We start from the raw sequence: 25817 nt of genomic DNA, 5'->3' as shown, positions 1-25817 counted from the left end.
AATTCCCATCCCCACACTAATATGGGCATTGTCCTCAATGGCCAAAATGATGGAAATTATGCAAAGATGATGCATGATTTCTATACTAAATGCAATTCTATACTAAGCTATACTACATGATGCATGGTTTTTTTGTTATGACGGAGAGGATAATTTAGATTACCTCCCGTTGCGTATGCATTAACTTCCCCAAACCGAGTGAGACACTATTGCTAATGTCCAAGGATGGGTATAGTTCATGCATACACTATGCTTATGCATGAAACTAGTTTGTCATTTTGGATTTTTACAAATGGGAACAATAGAATAAGAACACCTCAATGGTACCGAGGTGTGAGTCCTTTGATGTTGCTAGGACTAAACCAACAATGATCAAAATTAAATAAAATACAAAGAGATATAGACAAACCATGGGAGTGTAGGAGTCTCCAAGGCTTGCTAGTCTTCCATCATGCTATCATCATCACCACTTCCCTCATGAGAAGTGGTCACATTGCCACTTTCCTTGTCATTTGCTTCTTCACTTTCTTCCTCATCTTCCTCTTCACCATTCCTTTCTTCTTCACTTGCTTCTTCCTCAATATTATCATCAACTTCTTCATCATTTCCAACAACCTCATTGTCTCCCACCACGTCCCTAGATGCACCCGGAAATAAGGCTTCTCTATCCGCCCAACTAGGCAAAGGACAAGATGGATCAAGGAGTCCTTGCCTAGCTAGATGTAGGAGGGGTGGATATTGAGCCAAATAAGCATTTTTCCGATCTTCATGGGCTTGCTTGTGCATTGCTTGTATGAGGAGAGTCATATAGTCTTTCCCAATTTCAATTCCTTCCGGTTTGAACTCTTCATACTCAAAGGGGTAAGGTGGTATGACAATGGAAGAGGAGGGAGCTTCAAGATCACCCTTTTGTTGTTGAATGATATACTCGGCTTCTTCGGAAAGGGGAAGTAGATAATTGGTCCGGTGGACGCTTAGGCGACAAATCTTCGAGGGCAAGGTGAACGATCTAGCTTCACTAGTTAGCCATCCATATTTAGTGTCAAGGGGGTTATGGGCAACCCACTTGAACTTGTGAATCATAATATGCATATCAATAAGATGGCCACCTTCCTTTGCTTTGTACTTCTTATCCTTATTGAAATTAGGATCAAAGTGCTTAGCTAGGACCGTGACTAGGCCGCCATTGACAATAACGGTCGTGCCCTTCTTCCCACTATCAACATTAAGCCATCTTTCTACCAGGAGCCTCAAAGAATTGTAAGGCTTGGTATGAATTCTTCCGATATTCAAAGCCGATTCAAGGAGAATAAAATCAAGTCTTGTGAAATGATTGGTGTCTTTCCTAGCAATTATGGTATTTCCCACAACCTTGTGCCATACTCTTATGCCCGGATGATGGACCAAAAGAGCACGACATGCATGTAAATCCTCAAATTTCTTCCCGGAGATTGCCTCCCAAAGAGGTTCGGGTCATACTTTCCATAACTCTTGAAATAACTTTCCTCATCACTAAGACCCAAAATTTCACCCAATTCCTTAAAGGTAATGCGTCTACTAACATTAGCTAGACGAAACTCGATATTTTCTCTATTCTCAACTTTGGTGACTTTCAAAGAACTTAAGAATTCCAAGACAAGGGAGGGGTATGTCAATTCCTTTGTTTCAAACAATTTCTCCAACCCCATGGCTTTGAAAAAGGCTTTTGTTTGTTCAAGAACACCCAATTTTTCCAAGGCATCTTTACATATGAATTTGGTGGATTGAATAGATTTCATAGCAAACTTGACAAAGGTATTTCTATGGGTATCGTAAATAAAAGTTACCTCCGGATAATGCAAGAGTTGATTAATTACCGGAGTAGAGGATGTTGATGGTCCCATAGAAGGTTGTTGTTGTTGTTGCACTTCCATGTTTGGTGTTGCCACCACCATAGCCAAAGCTTTCTTTGTTTGAAGAGCCTTTTGCCTTTGTGAGAGAGCCTTAGCCTTTGGTGCCTTTGTTGCCTTTGTTGGTCCTTAGTCCTTGCCATTAATGAGCTTAACCAAGAAAAGAGTGAAAAATCTTCAATTTGTAGGATGCCCAAATCGATTTGAAGGTGAAAGGCTTTGCCTTTATGAAAACAAAAATCGACTCAAAGGTTGAAGATTTTGTTCTTGGTTTTGGTTTTTGTTGAAGAAGGAGTGATTAATTTGTTGTTGGAAGGGTGGTTTGATTTGTTTTTGTTGAATGTTGTTGAGGGTTTTTGTTTTTATGATGGAGGGGATGAGGGTTTTGATGTTATGGGTAGTGTTTAAGAATGAATGAATGAATGAATGAATGAAGGTGGGAGGGTTTATAAAGAGGCCGAAATTTTCAAAACTGCAGGGGCAATCCGTGCGGATTAGGCTCAATCCGTGCGGATTCTGCTTCTTCAATCTTTGCAAAAGCTCGCCTAAAGACGGGCGGATTTGGTAAAATCCGCTCGGATTTGCTGAACACGGGACGGGCGGATTTCTTCAAAGACGGACGGATTTCGGTCCAGAGATTTTTGCTTGTTTTCTTCAGCTGCAAAGACGGGCGTCTTTTTTACAAGACGGCCGGATTCTTCAAGACGGGCGGATTTTTTGGAATCCGCTCGGATTCTTTGACAGTCAAGAAAATTTCAAAATTCAGCTCAGTTCAGGACGGGCGTCTTTTCTGCAGGACGCTCGGATTGCATAAGACGGGCGGATTCTTGGGAATCCGCTCGGATTCGTCCTCTGTGTACACGGATTCAGTTCCACCCGTGTACAGCGCTTCCCTTTATCATTCTTCCATTCTTTCAAGTCTTGTGTTCTTCTTTGTGGGGGCACTACTAAGGCATGAATAGCCTAGGCAATTGCCGTCCCCACACTAAGGTAAAGCACTACACATCAATTGAAATTGTTAGTCCCTCCCTCACTTCTCTCTTTCATGACAATTATTTTGATCAAAGTAAATAAAAATCCAAAGATGACAAAAAAAATGCAATACAAGAATTGAAATGTAAGTTAGGGAGTTAGAAATATTTACAAGTGGTGGTTTAGGGAGGACTCCACCAAACTCTCATTCTTGATGAGATGTCAAGGGGGCATGTTCAAGGTGTTGTTGATGTTGCTCAACACCTTGAAGAAGTAATCAAAAGCTTGTTCATTATTATGGTAGAGGTCCTCAATAGACCGTGGCCCTTGTTGTTGATCATGATCGATGGCATGCCCAATGTAGGGATTAAAAATCCCTTCAAACTCGTCGTCCAAAAGACCACAAACTTCATTGAGTTGATCATTGAAAATCTCTTGCTTAGATGGAGACAACTCTCCCAATTTCTTCTCTTGGCCAATGAGGCCATTCTCTTCTTCCTTGGTTGATTTTGATGAGCTTTGCAAGCTCTCCTTGTCATAATTCACTTGCTCTTTGAATGGAGCATCTTCAATTTTCTTCCTCCATTGGAGTTCCGATTTCTTCCTTTCATCTTTTCGGCTATAATGATCAATCATGAAACACGGCTCATGCAAACGAGGAGCTCTCATAGTCTTGTCAAGATTAAAAGTTATGCTTTCATCTCCCACTTCTAAAGTGAGCTCTCCATGTTTCACATCAATCACCGCACCGGCGGTGTGTAGGAAAGGTCTTCCTAGGATGATTGGAATGTTGGAATCTTCCTCCATATCAACAATGACAAAGTCCACCGGGATGAAAAACTTCCCAATTCGCACGGGGACATCTTCCCATATCCCTAACGGTGTCTTCGTCGATCTATCAGCCATTTGGAGTGTGATGTTGGTGCATTTAAGCTCTCCCATCCCCAACCTTTTACTTACCGAGTACGGCATGACACTCACACTAGCCCCTAGATCACATAAGGCTTTGTTGACCGTTGTGTCGCCAATGGTACACGGTATTGAGAAGCTTCCCGGATCCTTTAACTTTGGAGGTGAACTCCCTTGAAGTATTGCACTACTCACCTTAGTGAAGGCGATAGTCTCAAGTTTCCGGATCGACTTCTTCTTTGTGAGGATATCTTTCATATACTTCGCATAGGCCGGAACGTGATTGATTAATTCCGTGAAAGGAATTGAGACTTCTAAATTCTTCACAATTTCCATGAACGTTCCAAGTTGATCATCAAATTTGGGCTTGGCTTGACGACTTGGAAAAGGAAGTCTAATCACAATGGGCTCCTTCTCTTTGGCCTTGTCTTCACTTTTTTTTGAACTTTCTTCTTTTGTTGATTCTCCATCTTTGGAGTTTTGCACAATTTCTTCCTTTTCACTAGCTTCCACAACTTCATCCTCAACTTGCTTCTTCGGTGCTTCATACCTTGTACCACTTCTCAAGTGAATGGCACTAACCGTTTCATGTCTAGGGGGATTACTTTGAGGTGGTAATTGCCCCTTTTGTCTTTGTGAGCTTGAAGATGCTAGTTGAGTCAATTGTGTTTCCAACATCTTGGTGTGAGCTAGAATGTTGTTGATGGTGGTTTCTTTTGCTTGGCTATCTTTTTGCATTTGGGTGAAAAATTCTTGTTGATTCTTTTGCATTTGGAGGACCGCTTTTTGGACATCAAAACCTTGGTCACTTTGGTGATTGTATGGATTTTGATTTTGGTAACCTTGGTTTTGATTGTAAAAGGGTCTTTGATTTTGGTTTCTCATGGGTGGTGGAGTGTATGTTGTTTGAGGGTTTTGAACATTTTGGCTTTTGTATGAGAGATTTGGATGGAACTTGGTGTTTTCATTGTAAAAATTGGAATAAGGGTTACCACTCTTGTAAGCTTGGAAAGCATTAACTTGTTCGGTTGTTCCCCTACACTCACTTGAGTCATGACCCAAAGTTCCACAATTCTCACATATCCCGCTTGGGATTGATGAGGATGCCGTCATGGCATTGACATGATGCTTCGATGATTTTGAGTTTTCCTCAAGTCTAGCCATAGCTTGTTCAAACTTCAAGTTGATTGTGTCAATGTGAGCACTAAGTTGAGCACCCAATTGAGTAACGGAGTCCACTTCATGCTTTCCTCCTCTAGTAGCCTTACGAGGTCTACTATATTGTGAGTTATGGACCGCCATTTCCTCAATCTTGTTCCATGTTTGATTGTCATCAACTTCGGTGAACATTCCATTGGATCCCATATTGAGAATGTTCCTAGAATCTTCATATAAACCATTCCAAAATTGTTGCACCAAAAACCATTCGCTAAGTCCATGGTGAGGACATGAGCGACAAATACCTTTGAACCGCTCCCAAGCTTCATACAAAGACTCTTCATCCCTTTGCTTAAAACCCGTAATTTGAGCTCTTAGCATGTTGGTCTTTTCCGGTGGGTAGTAGAATTTTTGTATAAAGCTAGAGCCAACTTCTTCCAAGAATCTATTCCAAGGGTGGCCTTATCAAGGCCCTTCAACCATTGCTTTGCGGTGCCGATTAAGGAAAAAGGAAATAAGACCCATCTAATTTGGTCTTGAGTCACGCCCGTTTGAGAGGTAGCATCACAATAATCGCAAAAGGTTTCCATATGAGAATGAGGGTCCTCACTAGGCATTCCCCCGAATTGGCTCCTCTCAACTAGTTGGATGAAGGCGGACTTGGCAATAAAATTTCCGGTGAGATGTTGCGGTGTAGGAGTACCATTTGGTAGATTATCCTCGGTGGGTACGGAGTGTGACGAGAATTTTGGCATTGTAGGTGGATTTTGTGGGGTATTGTGTAATGGGTTTTCTTCTCCTTCTATTGCGAAAGGATTGACAAACTCACTAGTGGGTTGAACAACTTCACCAACACCTCTCAAATTCCTCCTAACAAGTCTCCTATTGTTCGTCAGGGTTCTTTCGATTTCACGGTCAAAAGGTAACAAATCACTTTGTAACCTTCTAGACATGCAAAATATCAAACAACTCAAAAACAATTAGAACAAACCTTGAGGAGTTTTACTTCCTCAAGGTGAAGAAAGACACAACTAATAACAATAAAAAGAAATCTAAATCAAACAAACACCGTCCCCGGCAACGGCGCCATTTTTGATCGGTCTGTTTTGTATTCACAAATCAATAGATGTGGTCGTTGGTCACGGTCGAATCAAAACACAATTTATAGCTTAACAAGCAACTCTACAATTAGTAAAGAGGCAAGTAAAGGTCGGATCCCAAGGGACGGGAGTTGAAATGAGATTTCTATTGTAACTAGTGGTGTCTAAGGGGTGTCACAAATTGGGTTGATGTAGAAGGTTACTAAACTAGAATAACAATGAAAATAAACAAGCAAGATAAATTAAAGGGGTGTAAACAATTGATTAAAGGCACTAGGGTGTCATGGGATCATAGGGGAATCATGGGATATGATCATACAAACATGTTCTCAATTTATAAGCAAGCAATTATTGTTGTGATGGATTGAGTTGGGTTATATCTTACAATCCTAGGAAAGTTTGGGTCCCGGAGCCGAATCGATTAGATTGTACAACACCTACAAGTCGACTTAATCTTCCCTACTCAACAACATGCATGGTCTAATGAGACTCGAGTTGGGTTATGTCTTACAAGTCTCATTGAAAAGATAGGAGATGATAGTAAATGCAAGGATTCATAGGCTTAGCATTTCATCAAATATAACATGTGCATGAGTTGAGATCAAAACAAGCAAGCAAATAAAACATGAAAGCATATTAATTTAAGCATGAATCATTCCCCATGTTGGTTTCCCCTAATCACCCATTAACCCTAGCTAAGAGACTACTCACTCATCATCATATTGAACATGCTAGCAAGGTTGTCAATCATACTAACATAGTGAAACATGATGAACAAAAAAAGTAATTAGCAATAATTAAAAAGGGATTAAGAGATTATACCTACTAATGATTCCAATAATAAAGCAAGAATAATAGAAGTACTTGAATGCTAGATTGAGAGGTTGTCAATCTCCCAATAATAACCCAAATAATCTTCAATTACCCAAAATAAAGGATGAACAAGAGAGAGATTAAAGAACTAAAACTTGGATTAAAACTTGATTAATACTTGATTACAATATTGAAGAGAGATTTGATTGATATTAACTACACTAATTATTGATAAGAAGAACATGCTCCTCTAATTAGCCTAATGGGGTATTTATAGTGAAAATTAGGGAGGATGCATTAGGGTTAACTAAGGGCTAAACGAGTAATTACACTTTTTAAGTTGAGCAAGGAGGACCCGGTATTTTTACGAGAGAAGGGCTTCTCTTTTCGTAGCTTGAAGAAGGCAAACCGTCTTTGTGAAGGAATCCGGGCGGATTAAGGTCGGGACGGCCGGATTTGGGCGATGGAATCCGAGCGGATTCTCGCGAATCCGGGCGGATTGCCCGAGGGTGAATCCGAGCGGATTCTCGTAAGGGACGCTCGGATTGTGCGGGGCCGGACGGGCGGATTGTTGACAATCCGCTCGGATTGTCAGTCAGCGTGGTAACCTCTTCTTTTCTTCCCTTTTCTTCATAAATTCCTTGGGGATTTCCTTGGGGACTCAAGGATCTTTCCTCAACATTGCTCTTCTACTATGATATGTACAAAGGCCTTCTAATCTTGTCTCCCCTTGATGCTTGGTCATCGAATTCGATCAATTTAGTCTTGTTTTGCCATGAAAATGCAAGATTCTTACTCCTTTCCTACCAAGGGATCAAAATCCAAAGAATATGCAAAACAAAGAACTAAAGATAAGAAATGACCCAAATAAGTACTAAAAAGCATGGAAACAAGGCTAATTCGGGGGCTAAATATGCGCCAATTATGGTCACATCAATATTACCATACATTTCAGGTAATACCAATTAAAACTAAGGCCATACTAAGTAAAATTACATAATTCAAAAATTACATAAAATTAAAATATGACAATCATAAATAAAATGCAGCATTATAATATGTATGAACATGCCCAATTCTATGCTAAATTGCCTTTAAGGAGCCAATATCGTATATTAATTGGTTTTTACGGATTTGCGTGATCTAACCTTTTAAAATCACAATAATTACATAAAATCATATTTATGTACTAGTTAATTACCCTAACCATCTTAAGACTCAAAATTAGTCTCCACTAACATTTGACAATAATTAACCTAGATTTCTTAATATTGTTCATAAATTGACCCAAAATACAAAATTATGTCATAAACTTCAAATTAAATCATAAAAATTTCAAATAAATTCAAAATTTGAAATTTTAAACTCATGAACATTCTGGAAAAATACCATGACACTCATAATGTTCAAAACTTTGGTTAAAAATTTCGAAAATTTATCGAGAAAAACAATGTTGCGATTTATCAATTATTACCATAAAAATATGAGAAAAATTATTTTTATCAGCTTTTAACTTTTAGATCTGAAATATATGATAAAATGCAACATTTGACGCTTTTCCTTAGTCATGAAGTATGGTTTAGCAATTTTATACTAATTAAAGTCACTATTTATGTGATGTTTCATCAAAAATTCATAAATCATGCATAAAGACTTCATTATAGCCAAATATTTTACACACATCTTGTAACAATGCATGTGACAAAATTTCTATGACACACACCTATTTTCTCATTTAAATACGATTTTATCTTGAAAAATCCATATTTCGAGCATAACAAATCATATTATTATGAAAAATTACAGGCCATCAGTAGATAATATATGTGAAAACATATCCAAAAACCACTAAAAAAATCGAAGTTTAGCTATTTTTACTCCAAAAATGAGATTTTTATCATAAAATCACATTTTAATGCCATTATTATATAAAATGAACAATAAAAATCCATAAATAAACCAAAATATCCTAAATATATTTTAGGACCAGAAACTTTAACATGCAAATTAAATTCGTGATATGTCATAATAAACACAAATTTATAAGTTTTGTTTGTTAATCGTCTAACTCGGAAAAACAATAACCGATTTGCATGCAAACAACCTAAGGCTCTGATACCACTTGTTCGAAATTATTAATCTCATTATTTTGATATATTCATATATGTGATATTTAATTTAGTCATGAAATTAAATCTTGATCTTATGCATGCAAACATAAATAAATATAGAGAAGAAATCGTCATTCTTACTATAGTAATTTCGGATTTAGGGCACAAGTGAGTTCTCCTTCTCACTTGTTCTTGAGCTTTCCTTACAAATGGAAGAACAAAGATTCAAAGATAGAATCCCTCCCAAAGATGTATACTCAAGATAACCTCTTAAAAACTAATATTATTTGAACTAGAACAATATTAAATTTATTAAAAATACACCCAAAATATTGTTTTGGTCTCTTGCTTTTTCGGTCAAGAGAAGAGGGAATAAGGGGTAATTTTCTCTCTAAAATTTCTATAAGTTTTAGATGTTAAAATGAATGAATGAATACACACACATTATTGTAGTGTATATTAGGAAAATATAGAGAAAAACCCTTGGTCTTTTTCTATGACAAAACCGGGTAGGGGGGGTGGTGACAAGGCCCAATGCATGACCAAGATGCTCTTCACAAAAGCAACTAGGTGTGCATGGCTATCAATTAGGTTAATGATTATGCTTTTAAATAAAATATAAAGCACACTTAATACCCTAATCCACCCTATTATTTCAGTACATATTGTGTAAAATAGAAAGTCCATTTTACACATTATTTTGTCAATTTGTCACATGTAACATGTTCCATGACATTATGTGTATAAAATGTATTTTTAACAATTAAAAATCAACATATTAATAAAATATGTCACTCATAAAATTAACCTAGTAATTCATAATTACTTGTACCAAAAAGTATTTCCGAATTATAAACTACAACATTCTGTATTTATAATAATTTATTCATTCCGTTTTAATTGTTTCCGTAAACAAAATTTCATCTAAGTAATAAAACAATTCTATTACTTAGACAATATCTTATTTAATCAAATTACAATGAGATACGTAAATATTACTTTCAAAATCGTCCGTCAATTTTAAGTAATTTAATTAACTCGTATCATCATACGATCAATTAAATATTCAATTAAGAGTGTTACCCTTTAGGTATGACCTAAGGGGATCAACTGATCACCACCGTCGCACGACAGTAATGTCAAACTCTAGTCAGCCAATCATTACCGATATGTGTGGACCAGTTGACTGTAAAAATATTACATCCCACATGTATTCTGAAAATTAGACTTAAACATGTGATCATCATGATCGACAGTCGTGATCGCATTATTGTCGGAGGACACATATACCAACAAGTTTTGCATCCACCGAGGCCTATTGGACCTCGAGATTTGTGGAGGCGGGTGGTCCTCATATCTGTTGGGTGGTGTCGTGGTGGCACATGAAGTCCTTCACGGGGTTGCCCGCTCCGGTCGCTTGTTCTTGTTCTTTGATTGTGGTGGGCTTGAAAATTGCTTCCTTCATTTATTCCGAAAGGCTCATGAGGCAAATGGGGCGTTAACAAAACGTGCCCGCTCAAGATACTCTCGTCCAAGAGAGTGTTTTCCGGAACTCTGAGCTTGTGGAGGTCTTCGAAAGGTGGTGGGCCACTCGGCCGACTTGGGATATACCAAACCCTGTTTCCCCGACATGGGTGACTCCCTCTTATGTCAAGTGGTCAAGAGCTCAAACCTTGGAGTAAAGGTCCAAGTCTCATAAAGACGAGGTTGTCGACTTGAAGTATAGAGAAATTGGCAAGGCCAACCGTGCCTTCTTTGACGACTTTGCCAATGTTGTTAGCTCGGATGTAGTGAGGACAGCGAAGAGGAGAAGCTCGGGTCCCAAAGAAGTAGTGGGCCGTGTATGGGCTCGGGTAGTAGCGAGTATGAGATTTTGTAAAAGTACGGAGGCCATCGCCGTTGTAGATCCGTTGAGAATCCGCTCCAAAGAGGAAGTCAAGCTAGGTGGGCCAACAAGAAGAACAAGGGGAAGATTTACCCCGAGGGAAAAGGCAAGGGTAGAATGGAAGAGTGAAGACCTCTGATGCGTGCATTTTATATAGGTATTTCGTACTTTATTTGCCCGGATTTCTATGCATTTTGTGTAGTGTTTAGCTACAAATGTCCCCCGAATTGTCTACTTTGGTTTCTGTTGTATTATTTACAGGTATGAACCGGAAAGGAGCATAATCAAGCCTAAAACATGTCCCTATGCATGCATTTAGGAGATGAGTTGAGTCGGAGCTTGGAAACAACTAATTGTGATGCGCAAAGAAGTAAGATAGCTAGGCGAGCAAAGGAAGAGCATCAAATTTCTAGTGCCTAATTTGAAGAGCCATATCTCGAGTTCTACAAATTATTTTCAGGTGATTCTAACTGGAAATGAAAGCTTGTCCCCTTAGCTTTCCAACTCCACCTGAAACGCTCTATTTGCCCAAGTAACGAAGAAATGGCAGCCATTTGAAGTTCAGTGCACGAAGCAGGAATTATGCGCTAGAAACCACTCGATCGAGTAGATAGTGTTCGATCGAGTAGTTTTAAGTCCTTGATCGAATGGCTGATTTTAGATAGTGTTCGATCGAGTAAGTTTTCTACTCGATCGAGAGGTTTTGCTATAATTTACTCGATCGAGAGGTTTTAAACCACTCGATCAAGTACTTTTCTATTTGCCGCAAGGTTTTAATGTCGTTTAGGTTAATAATTGTCTTTCCTATAAATAGGAAAGACGTTATTAGGTCTAAACTCTCTTCTTTTCTCTTTTTTCTCTCTTGATTTACCTCTGGATACTGTTCGACGTTATTGTGACTCTAATTTTCGGATCTCTTAATCTGCAATTCTTCCTTTTACTCTTTCTCTTTCTTTGCTCTCTCTTGATGTTGCGATGTCTATTATTTCTCTGTTTTTCGCTTTTGCTTTGTTTTCCATTATTCATAGCTAAATCTCTTGCTAGGATTTAAGGAATTCGATGATTATTGTTAGTTGCTAATTAGGCTTACAGATCTTTCATTGTTAACATGTCTTTGTTGTTAATCACTGCAATTAACTGTAACTAGCTACTTGAATCGATGCATTTAGCTTAATTAATCTTGGTAAGCCTTAACCTAGACCGGAAGGTTGGAAGGGGTGAGACCCGCGGTGAGCAATAGGATGCTTTAGTGAGGGAGGAAGCTAAGCTAATAGTATTTTAGGACGAATTGAGACCGGAAGGAGATATTCGTTGTCCCTTAGACCGATACAATTGACCGATCTGTGACCTTAGCTGCAATTAACCGATATTCATTTATGACCCGACAATCCTAGTTCTCTTCCTTTATTGTTAATATCTCTTACTCTTTTCTCACATTAATCTCCTTTAGTTTAGTTCAAACATTTCAAACCCCCAACTGTGACCGCAGACAGACAAGAATTGACAAGTAGATAGTGACCGCCTCCCTGTGGAAATCAACCCTATTTACCACTGACTTCTGTTAGTAGTATCCAGGTATTTATTTTTGGTACCTGACGACGGTATCAAATTTTGGCGCTGTTGCCGGGGAGGCAACTATTTTATCTGCTTGTTTATTTTTGTCTGTCTTTAGCCTCAAGGGATTTATTCCTTTAGGCAGTTCTCATCTTTTTATCTAGTGTTGTTTTGATAGGCCCTACAGGTCCTACCTAGACAGTTCTAGGTAAAATATTATCAAAGGGAAGGCTTGAGTACCTTTGATTTTCCACCTATGTCCCATCCTATGGCGCATTAGGTGGTCTACTGTGAGAGATGTGGTGTTGCGGGGCACAATGCTGTTATCTGTCTAGCAGGGAACAATGAAGTTTATACGTTTAAGCAGCGTAGGCAAGCCAGTCATTCCGTTCCATATGTGCCACCACATCCGCTTCAGCAATGAGGTTATCAAAAACCTTCGTTTATCTGGCCCCCGCAACAACAAACCCTTCCTCCCGTTGAAGAGAATGAAGAGGTTGCTGAATTGAAGTCCTTGGTGAAGGCATTTGCGTTTCTAGTGCAAGAATCTGATAAAGCTAGGGAAGTTCGTGTCAAGCTATTTGAATCTCAAGTAGCTCAATTAGCTACCGAGATGGATTATTGGCATTCAGAGGAGGTACTTGCTATTTGTACCAAGAGCGGTCCTTCCTATAAAGGACCTGAGCTGCCTATTGATGATGAAGATTTGAACGACTCAGAAACTGAAGAGCACGAAGCATTTCTCAAGCACTTGACTACGGTTCAGCATCAAACGCTCGATCGAACAGCCCACCATGTTCAATCGAGTGAATTCTATGAGGAGGAATTCGATCGAGTAGAACTAACCACTCGATCGAACGGTTTGTATGAGGAAGACTTCGATCGAACACCACACACTGTTCGATCGAGTGATGCTGGAAAAAGGGACCTCGATCGAACACTATACCTTGTTCGATCGCGTGAACTGTGTGAAGAAACTCCTCGATCGAGCATTATGCATTCTCGATCCAGTGATATAGCCATGGAGAGCAATGATATGTCATCTTGGTTCGTTTTAGATGACGATTTTGATGAAGACAATGGTTACGGTGAATCATCCCTTTTCAAAGCCGAGCTCGATGCCTTGGAGGCTGCGATATATGGGACAGAACCCACAAAGGAGGGAAATGAGAAGGTAGCTGAGTCAGAAATTTATCTTAGCACGGGAGAGGTAATGTATCCTTCTGTCAATGACTCCGCCGTTAGAAGCAACCAACCTGAGGTAATTAACGATAATTATATTATTATTGTTATAAATAGTACAATACCTCATCTGACTTATGCTTTATGTTTTAATGCTCTACCCCCTCCCGGATGGATGAATAAGTTAATAATGTTTCACCGTATTTGTCATCGAAAATTTGTTAGTCTGAGACGGTATTCTAGCTTTCTTTCATATGCTCCTTCTTTATTTTGGTGCTACTTATGCTCTTTTGTAGCACATGCACAGATTTATGATCTAATTCTAAGGGCTTTGAATTACTTTGATTCTGACTAAATGGAGCAGCTGGATGAAGAAAAGAAGGTCAAGTTGGGGCCTGTCTGAAACTAGCGCTACCCGGGAGGCAACCCAGAGTTTAATTTTTTAGCTGTTTTACTTTTTAGTTTTGTGTGTAATAATTGGTTTTTAAACCATAGACTTTGCGGAACAATATTTAGACTTTTTTTTTTTGGTAAAATGTGAGATGTGTATATATATATATGAAAAAATGAACCAAATTACAAGGCCTTATAACATACAAAGCAAAGAGCCCTATATGTATCCTGGTTCGAACCCCATGAGGTTCAAACTTACAATCTAATTCCCAACTTTTCTAACCAAACTTCATCCCGTCTATTCAATTTGGCTGAACATTTGAACTTCATTCTTTGCCTTACAACTTGTTTAATTCTCTGAGCCACCACAGATGGAGCAAGAATACTGCTATTAATCCTAGCTGAATTCCGCTGCTCCCAGACATGATAAATACCGGCATAGAGACCAAGAGCATATACCCGTTGTAACAGTATGCCACCAGCATTGCCATAGCCTCCAGCCATGGTACTAGACATCGAAATGCGAGCCCCACACCAATCTTGAATGAGAGATACCACAATTTTACTGTATTCACATTCAAAGAAGAGGTGTGATATAGTTTCCTTTGCATTCTCACAAATACAGCATGTATCTGTGCTGCAGCAACCAAACCTGTGTAATTTTTCCCTGGTATTCATCCCATTGTGCATGGTGATCCAAGAGATAAAAGAATGTTTAGGGACATTCCAGTTACTCCAGATTGTGTCATACCACCAAGGTTTGTTTTGATGCACTCTCAACCAATTATATCCACTTCTAACATTATATCCCTTCACATCAGGTTGCCAATGTCCATCAGTGTAGGCACTCTTCATCAGTTCCTTAATCTTGCAGATGCTCTTCCATGTCCAAGCACCATCTGTAGGAGGACTATAAGAATGCCATTCATTTTGCTTTATGTATATCTGATTGATCCAGCGTATCCAGAACCTGTCAGCTTTACTGTAAATCCAGTCCACCAGCTTAGCAACAACATCAATGTTCCACAGTTCAGCTTTCTTGATGCCAAGTCCACCCTCATTTTTTAGCAAGGTGACTGTATCCCATCCTATCAGAGGAACCTTATGATACTCAGCATTCCCATCCCATAGGTAATTTCTGCATATGGCTTCTATTCTTCTGATGATACTTTTAGGAAGAATAAAAATATTAGCCCAGTAGGAGTAGAGTGTATTGAGGACAGTCTTTTGTCGTATTTGTGGTTGCTTTTGCGTCTTTGCAGGTGTCATACTGTCGCCTTGGAGAGCGCACATTAGAGAGCTCTTGTTCGAGTGCTATTCTACTCGATCGTGTGTTTACCTCTATAGATCGAATGATAACCTTCCTCGATCGAGCGACCACAAATAATGACCATTCGATGAAGACCTTTTGCAGCCTAATGTACTCGATCGAGTACTTAATCTTTTCGATCGAGCATTTCCCATTTCTCGATCGAGCACTTCCGCTGCCCCTTTCACTCGATCGAGTAATCTACTCTCTCGATTGAGTTGGCTTGCTTTGATTCGCTTCCTGTGACGCTGTCCTGGGGCTATTTAGCGACCTCCCATGTTGCAGGCTGGTTTGGGGAGGTCCCTTCATCGCGTACTCTTGTGAGTTTTCTGCATTCACTCTCTCCTTTTTAGTTTGCATTTCCTTTCCCTATTTTTGAGTACAATGAGGGCATTGTACGGTTTGGTTTGGGGAGTTTATGCATCCATATATGTGTCTGCATTTATGTTTTTATTGCATTTCTGTTATCACGTTTAATTTCTGTTAGCATTGTTGTTTATTTTTATAAAAATTCATAAAATCTCATAAAAATAGAAATTTTTTGAAAAATTCAAAAATTTTCACCTTTATTTTTGCATATAGGTCGAGTCGGAACGGTATATTTCAATGATGAAATTGCTCTATAATTTGTCATTTTGCTTAATCCTTGCATAAATTAATATCTTTTAGCTTTGTCTTAACGCATATCTACGAATTAATGTTAAAATACAGCTGAACAAATAGACTTGACCTGAAATTTTGGCAACCTACTTATAAATTCTATGTTTTAGTGCTTTATAAACTGGTGTCATTTATGACCAGTTCATGTAGGATTGTGAGTAGTATACTCCTTGCATAGCATGTTCATTAATTTGCACGTATATGAAATTCAATTGCTTTTTGCCTACATACATTCGGGTTAGTGGTTGGTGTCACATGCAGGGAGGTGCTTACATTCCCCTTTTTCTTTCATTTTTACCTATTTAACTACACATTAGCCAAATTTGCCTTTTGACCCTTAACTACATCCAAATTTAGCCTGCCTTGTCAAGCTAGTTTAGTGTATGTTTTTGCGGTATATTATTTATCGTGTTAAGTTTGGTTTGTATTGTATTGATTTGAAGTTGGTAATTTATGAAGGAGAAGAAGATGAAATGAAAAAAAAAGTTGAAAAGGAAAAAAAAAAGAATTCGAAATAAATAATAAAAAAATTAAGAAAAAAAAGAAACCGAGGAAAGAAGAGAAAAGAAAAAAAAGATGTTTGATTGTTGACGGTTTCACTCCTATGTATTATTTATATCTTATGAGGAGTATATTGTTGGTTAGTGAGCTGTTGTGCCAATTTACGGGCATTATGCTTGAATTTTGAGATGACTAAGAATCGGATATTGTTCAGTATGGTTCCGTTAGGTAGCTAGCTTGACTATTACCTCACATATCCCATAAATGTTTTGCCTTTTCTTACCCATTGCCTCACTAAACCATATTTTTGTAAGCCTTCGGCTGTGATAGACATTGATTGGTTGGAATGTATGTGCGGTAGTTATAGTTGTCTATCATATTAGTTGCATGCTTGTTTAGGTGGGTTGTAGTTTAGGTGAGCGACTATTTTTCTTTCTATCTTACACTCATATGCTTACCCATTTACTCATGAGAGAAGAATGACCCGTGAGAGTCCATCATTAAAGGTCTTGCAAGGTCGACGGTCCAGCTTTATTATAAACATCCTACAACTCGTTTGCACTTGACTGTTTGCTATAAGTGTTAGTTTGCTGCATTAAATCGGTTTAAGTGGGCATTTCTAGCTAGCTCTGAGTTTTCTTTTCTGTTCCATTAGTTTTGCATATAGTTTGCTTGGGGACAAGCGAAGGTTTGGTTTAGGGAGATTTGATGCGTGCATTTTATATAGGTATTCCGTACTTCATTTGCACGCATTTCTATGCATTTTGTGTAGTGTTTAGCTACAAATGTCCCCCGAATTTTCTACTTTGGTTTCTCTTGAATTATTTACAGGTATGAACCGGAAAGGAGCATAATCAAGCCTAAAACATGTCCCTATGCATGCATTTAGGATCTGAGTTGAGTCGGAGCTTAGAAACTACTAATTGTGATGCGCAAAGAAGTAAGATAGCTAGGCGAGCAAAGGAAGAGCTTCAAAATACTAGTGCCTAATTTGAAGAGCCATATATCGCGTTCTTCAACTGATTTTCCGGCGACTCTAACCAGAGATGAAAGTGTGTCCTCTTAGCTTTCCAACGCCACCGGAAACGCTCTATTTGCCCAAGTAACGAATAAATGGCAGCCATTTGAAGTTCAGTGCGCGAAGCAGGAATTATGCGCTGGAAACCACTCGATCGAGTAGAGAGTGTTCGATCGAGTAGTTTAAAGTCCTCGATCGAATGGCTTACTTTAGATAGTATTTGATCGATAAAGTTTTCTACTCGTCGAGAGGTTTTTCTATAATTTAATCGATCGAGACGTTTGAAACCACTCGATCGAGTACTTTTCTATTTGCCGCAAGGTTTTAATGTCGTTTAGGTTATTTATTGTCTTTCCTATAAATAGGAAAGACGTCTTTAGGTCTAAACTCTCTTCTTTTCTCTTTTTCTCTCTTGATTTACCTCGGGATACTGTTCGACGTTATTGTGACTCTAATTTCCGGATCTCTTAATCTTTAATTCTTCCTATTACTCATTCTCTTTCTTTGCTCTCTCTTTATTTTGCGATGGCTATTTTTTCTCTGTTTTCCTATCTTGCTTAGTTTTCCATTATGCATAGCTAAATCTCTTGCTAGTATTTAGGGGATTCGATGATTATTGTTAGTTGCTAATTAGGCTTACAGATCTTTCATTGTTATCATGTCTTTGTTGTTAATCACTGCAATTAACTGTAACTAGCTACTTGAATCGATTCATTTAGCTTAATTAATCTTGGTAAGCCTTAACCTAGACCAAAAGGTTAGAAGGGGTGAGACCCGCGGTGAGCAATAGGATGCTTTAGTGAGGGCGGAAGCTAAGCTAATAGTATTTTAGGGCGAATTGAGACCGGAAGGAGATATTTATTGCCCCTTAGACCTTTACAATTGACCGATCTATGACCTTAGCTGCAATTAACCGATATTCATTTATGACCCCACAATCCTAGTTCTCTTCCTTTATTGTTAATATCTCTTACTCTTTTCTCACTTTAATCTCCTTTAGTTTAGTTCAAACATTTCAAACCCCCAACTGTGACCGTAGACAGACTAGAATTGACAAGTAGATAGTGACCGCCTCCATGTGGAGATCGACCCTACTTACGGCTGACTTCTGTTAGCAGTATCTAGGTATTTATTTTTGGTACCTCACGACGGTATCAGCCTCCATTACTCGTTTTACTATTATGTTGTAATAGTGTTGTGAGTTTTTATTATGTTGTACTAGCTATGTATTGTGTATTTTGTGCTAGTTTTATTATGTGAGATGTATTAGCCGACATCCTAGCTTTGACAAGTTGTAGACTTGCTTAGCTTTATTTGTTGTCAAGTTTGTAATCCTTCTCATTATTAATTAAATAAGAGGATTGCTTGTGTTAAAAGAGTGATGTGACTCATAATTGCGCACATTTAGTTCCCTAATTGAGCCCATTTTGCATACTAATATAACATTCCATAGCCATTTTATCCGTCAAATGCTTCCTATTTTACTTTCCTAGTACATTTCGTATGTTTTGTAGGAAAGGAGATAATCAGGCGGAAATTCCCGTCTTTCGTGCATATTTCAAAGCTTGTTGACGATATTAGATGGACTAGTATGAAGAGGAGGCAAGAATGATGTCCAAGGATGTAGGAATAAAGAGTATATAAAAGGATCATAGGCTTAAAAGGAAGGATGACGAGAAGGAAGACATTGTAAGAAGAAATTGCTCGAACACCAAAGCAAGGGTTACTCCTTTGTCTCTGAAAGTATGCTAGATGAAACGGCGTCGAAAAATCAAGTGATCTAGGCTTCTGAATCACTCCAATAGGAGTCCGGATGAGAAAATGACGTCTGTTTTACGATCCGAGCTCAAACAAAGAAGCTGTCCGCCAATCCGCTCGTCCCGAAACCCAAGATGCTCGTCCCCTGAGACAAGACGCCGCCCCCCCCCCCCCCCCCCCGTTCAGGACGCTCGTCTTGAAGCCTTGTGATCCGAGCGTCCCGTGCTCACGACGCTCTTCTTGAGGCCTTGTGATCCGAGCGTCCCGAGTCTCTCCTCCAGCCCACTCATGATGCACATATTTCTGAGAGACTAGCAAAAAGGAGACTAGCATCTTTCTTTAAGAGGAGAATTTCCCTACTCAACAATTAGCATTGTTATTTACTAATTTACCCTTGCTTAACCTAATGATGTACTACTATATATACCCCACTTGTAATAATCAAACCACCATCAAGTTTTCCTTAGATTAAACCAAGCTTTCTTAGATTAAATCAACTCTCCTTAGATTAGATTAGGAGTAGATTAGAATAGATTATCCCTTAATCTTTCCACAAAATTAAACATTAATCTTTCCTTAATTATTGTTCAAGTTTATTATTGAGTAATTCAAGTTTATTATTGGGTAATTAGAAGATCATTTGGGTTTATTGGGAGATTGACAACCTTCCATCAATCATGAAGTACTTCTATTATTCTTTGCATTATTATTTTGGAATCTCCATAGGTATAATTCTCTTTATTGTTAATCTTTATTACTTGTTCATCATGTTTTGCCTTGTTAATATGATTGACAACCTTGTTAGCATGTTAAACTTGATCATGGGTGAGTAGTTACTTAGCTAGGATTAATGGGTAATTAGGGAAAACCAACATGGGGAATGATTCATGCTTAATCTAATATGTTTTCATAATTAGTTTGCTTGCTTGTTATAATGTCAACCTATGCACATGTTATGTTTGATGAAATGCTAAGCCTATGAATCCTTGCATTTTTACTCATCTCTTATCTACTCAACTTGACTTGTAAGATATAAACCAACTCGAGTCTTGTTAGACAATGCATAGAAGTGATTAGGAGGAAAGTAAGTCGACTAGTAGGTGTTGTACAATCTAATCGATTCGGCTCCGGGACCCAACTCTTCCTAAGAACTATAAGACATAAACCAACTTGGTTCCTCTACAACATTAATTGCTTGCAACTTTGTGAACATGTTTATATGATCAACTCCCATGAATCCCCTATGAACCCATGACATCCTAGCACTTTTAATCATTTGTTTACATCCTTCCTTTTATTGCTTGTTTTACTTTATTGCTTGCATTAGTTTAGACTCACCAACTACAAACCCAAATCAATCGTGACACTAGCATAAATTAAGATAGATAGACTTAGAACCCAAAGCACACCGTCCCATGGATCGACCTCGACTTAACCACTAACTAGTTGTTTGTCGAGAATATAAATGTGTTTGATTGAGAGCCCCAACGACATCCTCATCAAAATGGCGCCGTTGCCGGGGACGGTGTTATGTGATTAAGTTCTTGTTTGTTTGTATATTTTAATTATGCTTTAACCTTGAGGAACTTGTTCCTCAAGGTTCATTTTTACCATTTTATTGTAGTTTCCATTTTTGTAGTTGTATCTTTATCTTGGTTATGATGATGACCCAAGACTTGACATATGGAGTATGTGGTGGATCTTTTGAGTATGACTATGGGTATGGGGAGTTTGAGGAGCAAGTCAACACAAATCTACCTTACAACTCATACAATGAAAATCCTAACTATTACCCCAAAATTTCCAGCCAAAACCACCACATCCAATATCCACTTCATAATGAATTCCAATTGCCACAATACAACCACTTTCACACCCACCCACAACAAGAAGATAAACCCATTCAAAATATGATTCTCCAAATGATGGGAGATCAACAAAACTTCTTCAAACAAATGCTAGAGGATAGCCAAAAGAGGAACAATGTTCTTCAAAGCATTGTTACCCAAGGCGAGGAGTTGGAAATTCGAATTGCCCAAATGAAAGCAACCCAAGAAACAATTCAAACAAACGCTCCCCACCAATCCTTGAGCATTGAACATGAATGTGAATTTGAGGCAATGACCTTTGATGAAGAAGATGTGAAGTGGGAAGAGCTAATCTCCTTAAGCTCTTGTGAGTATGAAAGTGTGGTATTTAATGAGGAAGATATGAGGTTGAGTAAGCCAAATACTCTTAGCCTTTGTGAGTATGAGGGTGTGACTTTTAATGTGGACATTAATGTGTTGGAGAAAGAGTTAATGATGAGGAGTGAAGCCCCTATCTATGATTCGTATGGAGATAGCGATGATGACAAGCCTATGGAAGAAGCTTATGCGGAATATGTGTCTTGTAATGAAGAAGAGGAATGGAGTGGTGATATTGCCTCACTTGAGGAGCCCATCCTTGAGAAATTTGAGGTATGCTTCCATGAAGAAGATGAATGTCTCTTTCCTATTGCTTATGAGATCATTTCGCACCCACCATAGAACCTATGATTGTTGGAGATGATATGGTGAACCTTCTCCAAAAAGTCAAATCGTCATATAAAAGGTAGTTGGTGGAAAAGCTCAAGAACAAAGTTGCAAATGAGCTTACTTGTGGAAACTTGGCACCCACAATCTCAATTCCTAAGGAACCCCGTCATCAATGCCATGAAAATTATCCTTCCACTCTTGAAGGATTGATAAATCCAAATGCTATCACCATATTTGAGGGAGACGGGAGAGAATGGAAGCCTCCCGATGACAAGAATTTTAAGCTTGCTAATTTGGAGAGCCAAAAATACTATGATGAAAAGGCCAAGGTGAAGGGGATAAATTTCAATGAAAAGCCCCTTGTGGAGGATTGACTCTATTGTATTTTGAACTGGCCATGGTTCTATCTTTGCTTATTTGAGGATTGTGCTCAAGCCTTTGACCGGTTATTGAGAGCATTGAGCAACTGGGGTAACATCAATAATCATGGCAACAAGGAATGAGTTTGGTGGAGTCCTCCCTCAAACCACCATTTGTAAGATACCCTTTCCTTCGACTTTACATTACATTTACACTTGCATTTAGTTATATACATATACATTTAGCTTGCATTTGTATTATATTTCATATTGCATTTATATTAGTTAGTTCATATAGTATAGTTGCATTGTAATATATCTCACATGATTCATGTAGTAAGTTACATATAGAATAGAATTCATGCATAGTCACTAATGACTAATCCAATTCTTTTCTACACTAGAAATATGGCTTAAATCGGTTTGGGGAGGTTTGATCATAGGTGACCATAGTTTACTAGAAATCATGCATCATCTAGTGTAGTTTAGATTGCATTCATTTGTTATATATATCATATAAAATTGCATTTAGTTAGAGCATGCATTCATTCATATCATTGCATTTATTCAAAAATCCAAAAAACATGTACTTTCTTTTTCATTCCTACTCCTACATGTACATTGAGGACAATGTCCAAAATAAAGCGAGGGATGGGAATTTATATTCCAAAAAATGATAAAAATTGAAAAAATTTGAAAAATACAAAAACATGTCTTTTTATTTCATTAATCATAAAAACCATAAAAATTTGAAAAATTCAAAAATCCAAAAACATGTTCATTTCCTTGGTAGTGTAATCTTGTATATATTATTTTGTATATATTGTGCTTGTCCATCCTTTCTCACATTGATCGACTACGCCACATCCGAGACATGAGGATATAGAAGACCGCATGGTATGATCTTTCCAATCTCCTTTTTCCTCTTGATGTTAATGAATATGTGGCTTTATTTTGATTGATGCGGTATAAATAATGTGAAACTAGGATTGCATTTAGATTATTTGACATACTAGTTGTTAGAAGCATATGCATTAGGTTGTATAAATGTTAGTTGCATCATGGCATGTAGTTTGCATGTTAGAAAATTTTGTGAAACCGTCTATTTTGGAAACTTGACAAGTGTATATAAGGCCCTTGTAGATACTTTTTCTTCTTAAGACTTTGCTTGTTAGAATACTGGTAAAACACCCTAGGATGTGTCACGCTAGTATCCTTTGACCCATCGATTAAGGCATAGTCAAGAGTACCTTGTGGTGTAATAACTCCTTGACTACCGTTTATTCCAAGGTGACCCTTGAAACCATGCAACTATCTATCATCCATGTTCTACCACATTTTGTTATCAAAGGGAATGGGCACAAAAATTTTTCAAAATTTGAGTTCAAGAAATGAAATGAAAAGTTGAAAAAGTTTGAAATTGCATCAAATGAAAAGAGGAGCAAAAATAGACTTCTAAAGCTTCAAATATAAGCACCCTAACTACAAATGGGGTGACTTTGAAAATGTTCAAAAGAAAATGCAAAAAGTTGAAAGTTGTCAAGTATTGAAATGCCAAAAATCAAAAGAAATGGCAAAAGAAAGTGTTCTCAAATGTTATATGTCACAAGAAATTGGGGGAAAAACAACAACAAAGCAAACTCCCAAAATAAAACTCAAATACTATTGATCCCTTTTCCATCAAATCTACTTTTGTGCATGGTAGAGAGGGGACGACCCTTCTTCCTGTCTAGGCAAGAATGGGAATTCCGCGATCCTCCAGTGTTTCTAACACCATAGGGAGTCTATTCTTGACAAAAACATTTAACGATTGAGGACAAAGGTACCCTAGCTTGACACAACTTGGAGGTGATTTATTGGTATCCTTCTAGGCTTAGTAGTTTGAAGAAACCATATCTATAATGGAATGTGTGACACCCCGCGATAATGCGGAAAACATAACTTATAAATTCAAGCGGAATTTAGGAGATTTTTGAAACTTTTAAAATTTAAAGCGCGGGTTCATTAAAATTCAAAACATAAACAAAGAATGCGGAAATAAAGATTAAATTATACAAACGTGATAGTCAAAGGTGAGGGAAAATATATCCCTCGAATGACAATACAATAAATGGTGAGTCTAAGGAATCCTAATAAACCGACTATAAGGCCAAAGTGCTCGCTAACTCACACATGTCTTCACCCCATAGATGCACGAACTAATACCTGTCATTCATGTAAACATGAACGCCACAGTCAGTGGGGAGTAACTCAAGGTTCTCCCAGCCACAAAATGTCAAAATGGACATAAAAAAGAACTAAAACAGGTAAGTCATATAAGACACTTACAAAAGATAAGAATATCAAGTTTATATTTAAACATGACAATTAAATGAGATGGAATAAGATAGATCAATATTAGCATAATAAAGATTCAACTATTTATGTGAGACAATTAAATAATATGAAAGGTAAGAATACGGTCATTTATTCAAAGCACGCATTTCAAGGAAATATAACATAGATATGAGATTTGTATCCGAATCATGTGAAGCATTCAAGTAAGGGATAAGTCAATGTAAATTACAAGAATAGAAACAGTAGCCATTACTTAGAACACCACTTAGCAAACATTACACGGGACGTGGCTACTAATGTCACATTCATACTTATGGCTTGCATCTCACCATAAGAACGGATGTGAGCATCAATCCCGACGATCATATCGCAACTAGAGGGCTTATAGCTCACCCCTAGTATCCGATAGGACCAAGACAAACACACAAGGCATAACTCTTGCCTTGAAGGATAAATACAAATATCTATAACCCAGCAAGACCTTTACTACTCATATATAAATATATAATTCCCCTGGTAGGACGACAATGGTACTCCCAAGACTCAATCCTAGTCTAAATTTGGCTAGACTCTCGGGGTAGAACGGTCCCCGATTCGATATGCGGCAGAACAGTCCGCATCCAAGACTCGAAGACAGATCGGAAATCGAGAACCCACAATCGGCAGGACAGTCCGAAAGAGGCAGAAGATATGAGCTAAACCCACAATCGGCAGGACAGTCCGAAAGAGGCGTAAAGATAAGTCAAGCAATAAGGTACAACATAAAGGCATCGTCATCAGAATACGATATGAGTTAAACCCACAATCGGCAGAACAATTCGAAAGAGGCGGAATAAAAGAGCTAAACCCATACTTGGCACAACGGCACAAGTAGGCATAAAGGCATATCAAGCATATATGACAGCATAATGGCATTTCTACAAGAATACGACTCTTACAAGTAATTATTTATAATAATGTTTTTCATACTTCTAACATATAAAAATAAACATTTCATTTCATAATTATACATGCCGGTTAAATAAAATAAATAATATATAACAAGCGATAATGAAAGATTTACGTTATGTGACATTTACGGAATAAAATGTGACCAAGCTCGAGGGACTCACTTAGGAGCCCAATAAGCAAGCTAGTCAAGTCCAACTAAATTAACAAGGCAATTTCAATTAAATTAACAAAAGCAACCCAAATAAATAAAAATGACAAGTTCAATTAAATTAACAAGTCAACCCAAATAAACAAATATGTAATTGAATGATATTTAACGAGTTACGTTATATAAAACATGAGTCGGAAATTTAAATATTTCAAATAAACCAACTTGGCGCCAAAAGCACCCATAAGCACGACTCAAGGACCTTTTTGACAACCCCTATCTCTACCCAAAACC

The 25817-nt window shown here is 37.9% G+C and overlaps 1 protein-coding gene and 1 non-coding gene across 2 annotated transcripts; one reads left to right on the top strand and one right to left on the bottom strand.

The window, feature by feature from the left end:
* Positions 1–5202: 5202 nt before the first annotated feature.
* On the top strand, positions 5203–5309 carry LOC141593619 (small nucleolar RNA R71). Its single transcript, XR_012521694.1, has one exon. It is a non-coding gene; the product is annotated as a small nucleolar RNA R71 (small nucleolar RNA).
* An 8912-nt stretch (positions 5310–14221) lies between these two features.
* Positions 14222–15235, bottom strand: LOC141590199 (uncharacterized). Its single transcript, XM_074410806.1, has one exon. It carries the CDS (start codon positions 15233–15235, stop codon positions 14222–14224), a length of 1014 nt encoding a protein of 337 aa, XP_074266907.1.
* Between the last annotated feature and the right edge of the window lie 10582 nt (positions 15236–25817).

The sequence above is a fragment of the Silene latifolia genome, chromosome 7 (assembly GCF_048544455.1).
Source record: "Silene latifolia isolate original U9 population chromosome 7, ASM4854445v1, whole genome shotgun sequence".
NCBI classification, from domain to species: domain Eukaryota; kingdom Viridiplantae; phylum Streptophyta; class Magnoliopsida; order Caryophyllales; family Caryophyllaceae; genus Silene; species Silene latifolia.
Note: the sequence above shows the minus strand (reverse complement) of the source record. Positions and strands in the feature narration are given on the sequence as shown.

Bases quoted from the DNA above. Each gene is read 5' to 3' on its own strand.
- LOC141590199 (XM_074410806.1), bottom strand. From the start codon at position 15,235: ATGACACCTGCAAAGACGCAAAAGCAACCACAAATACGACAAAAGACT.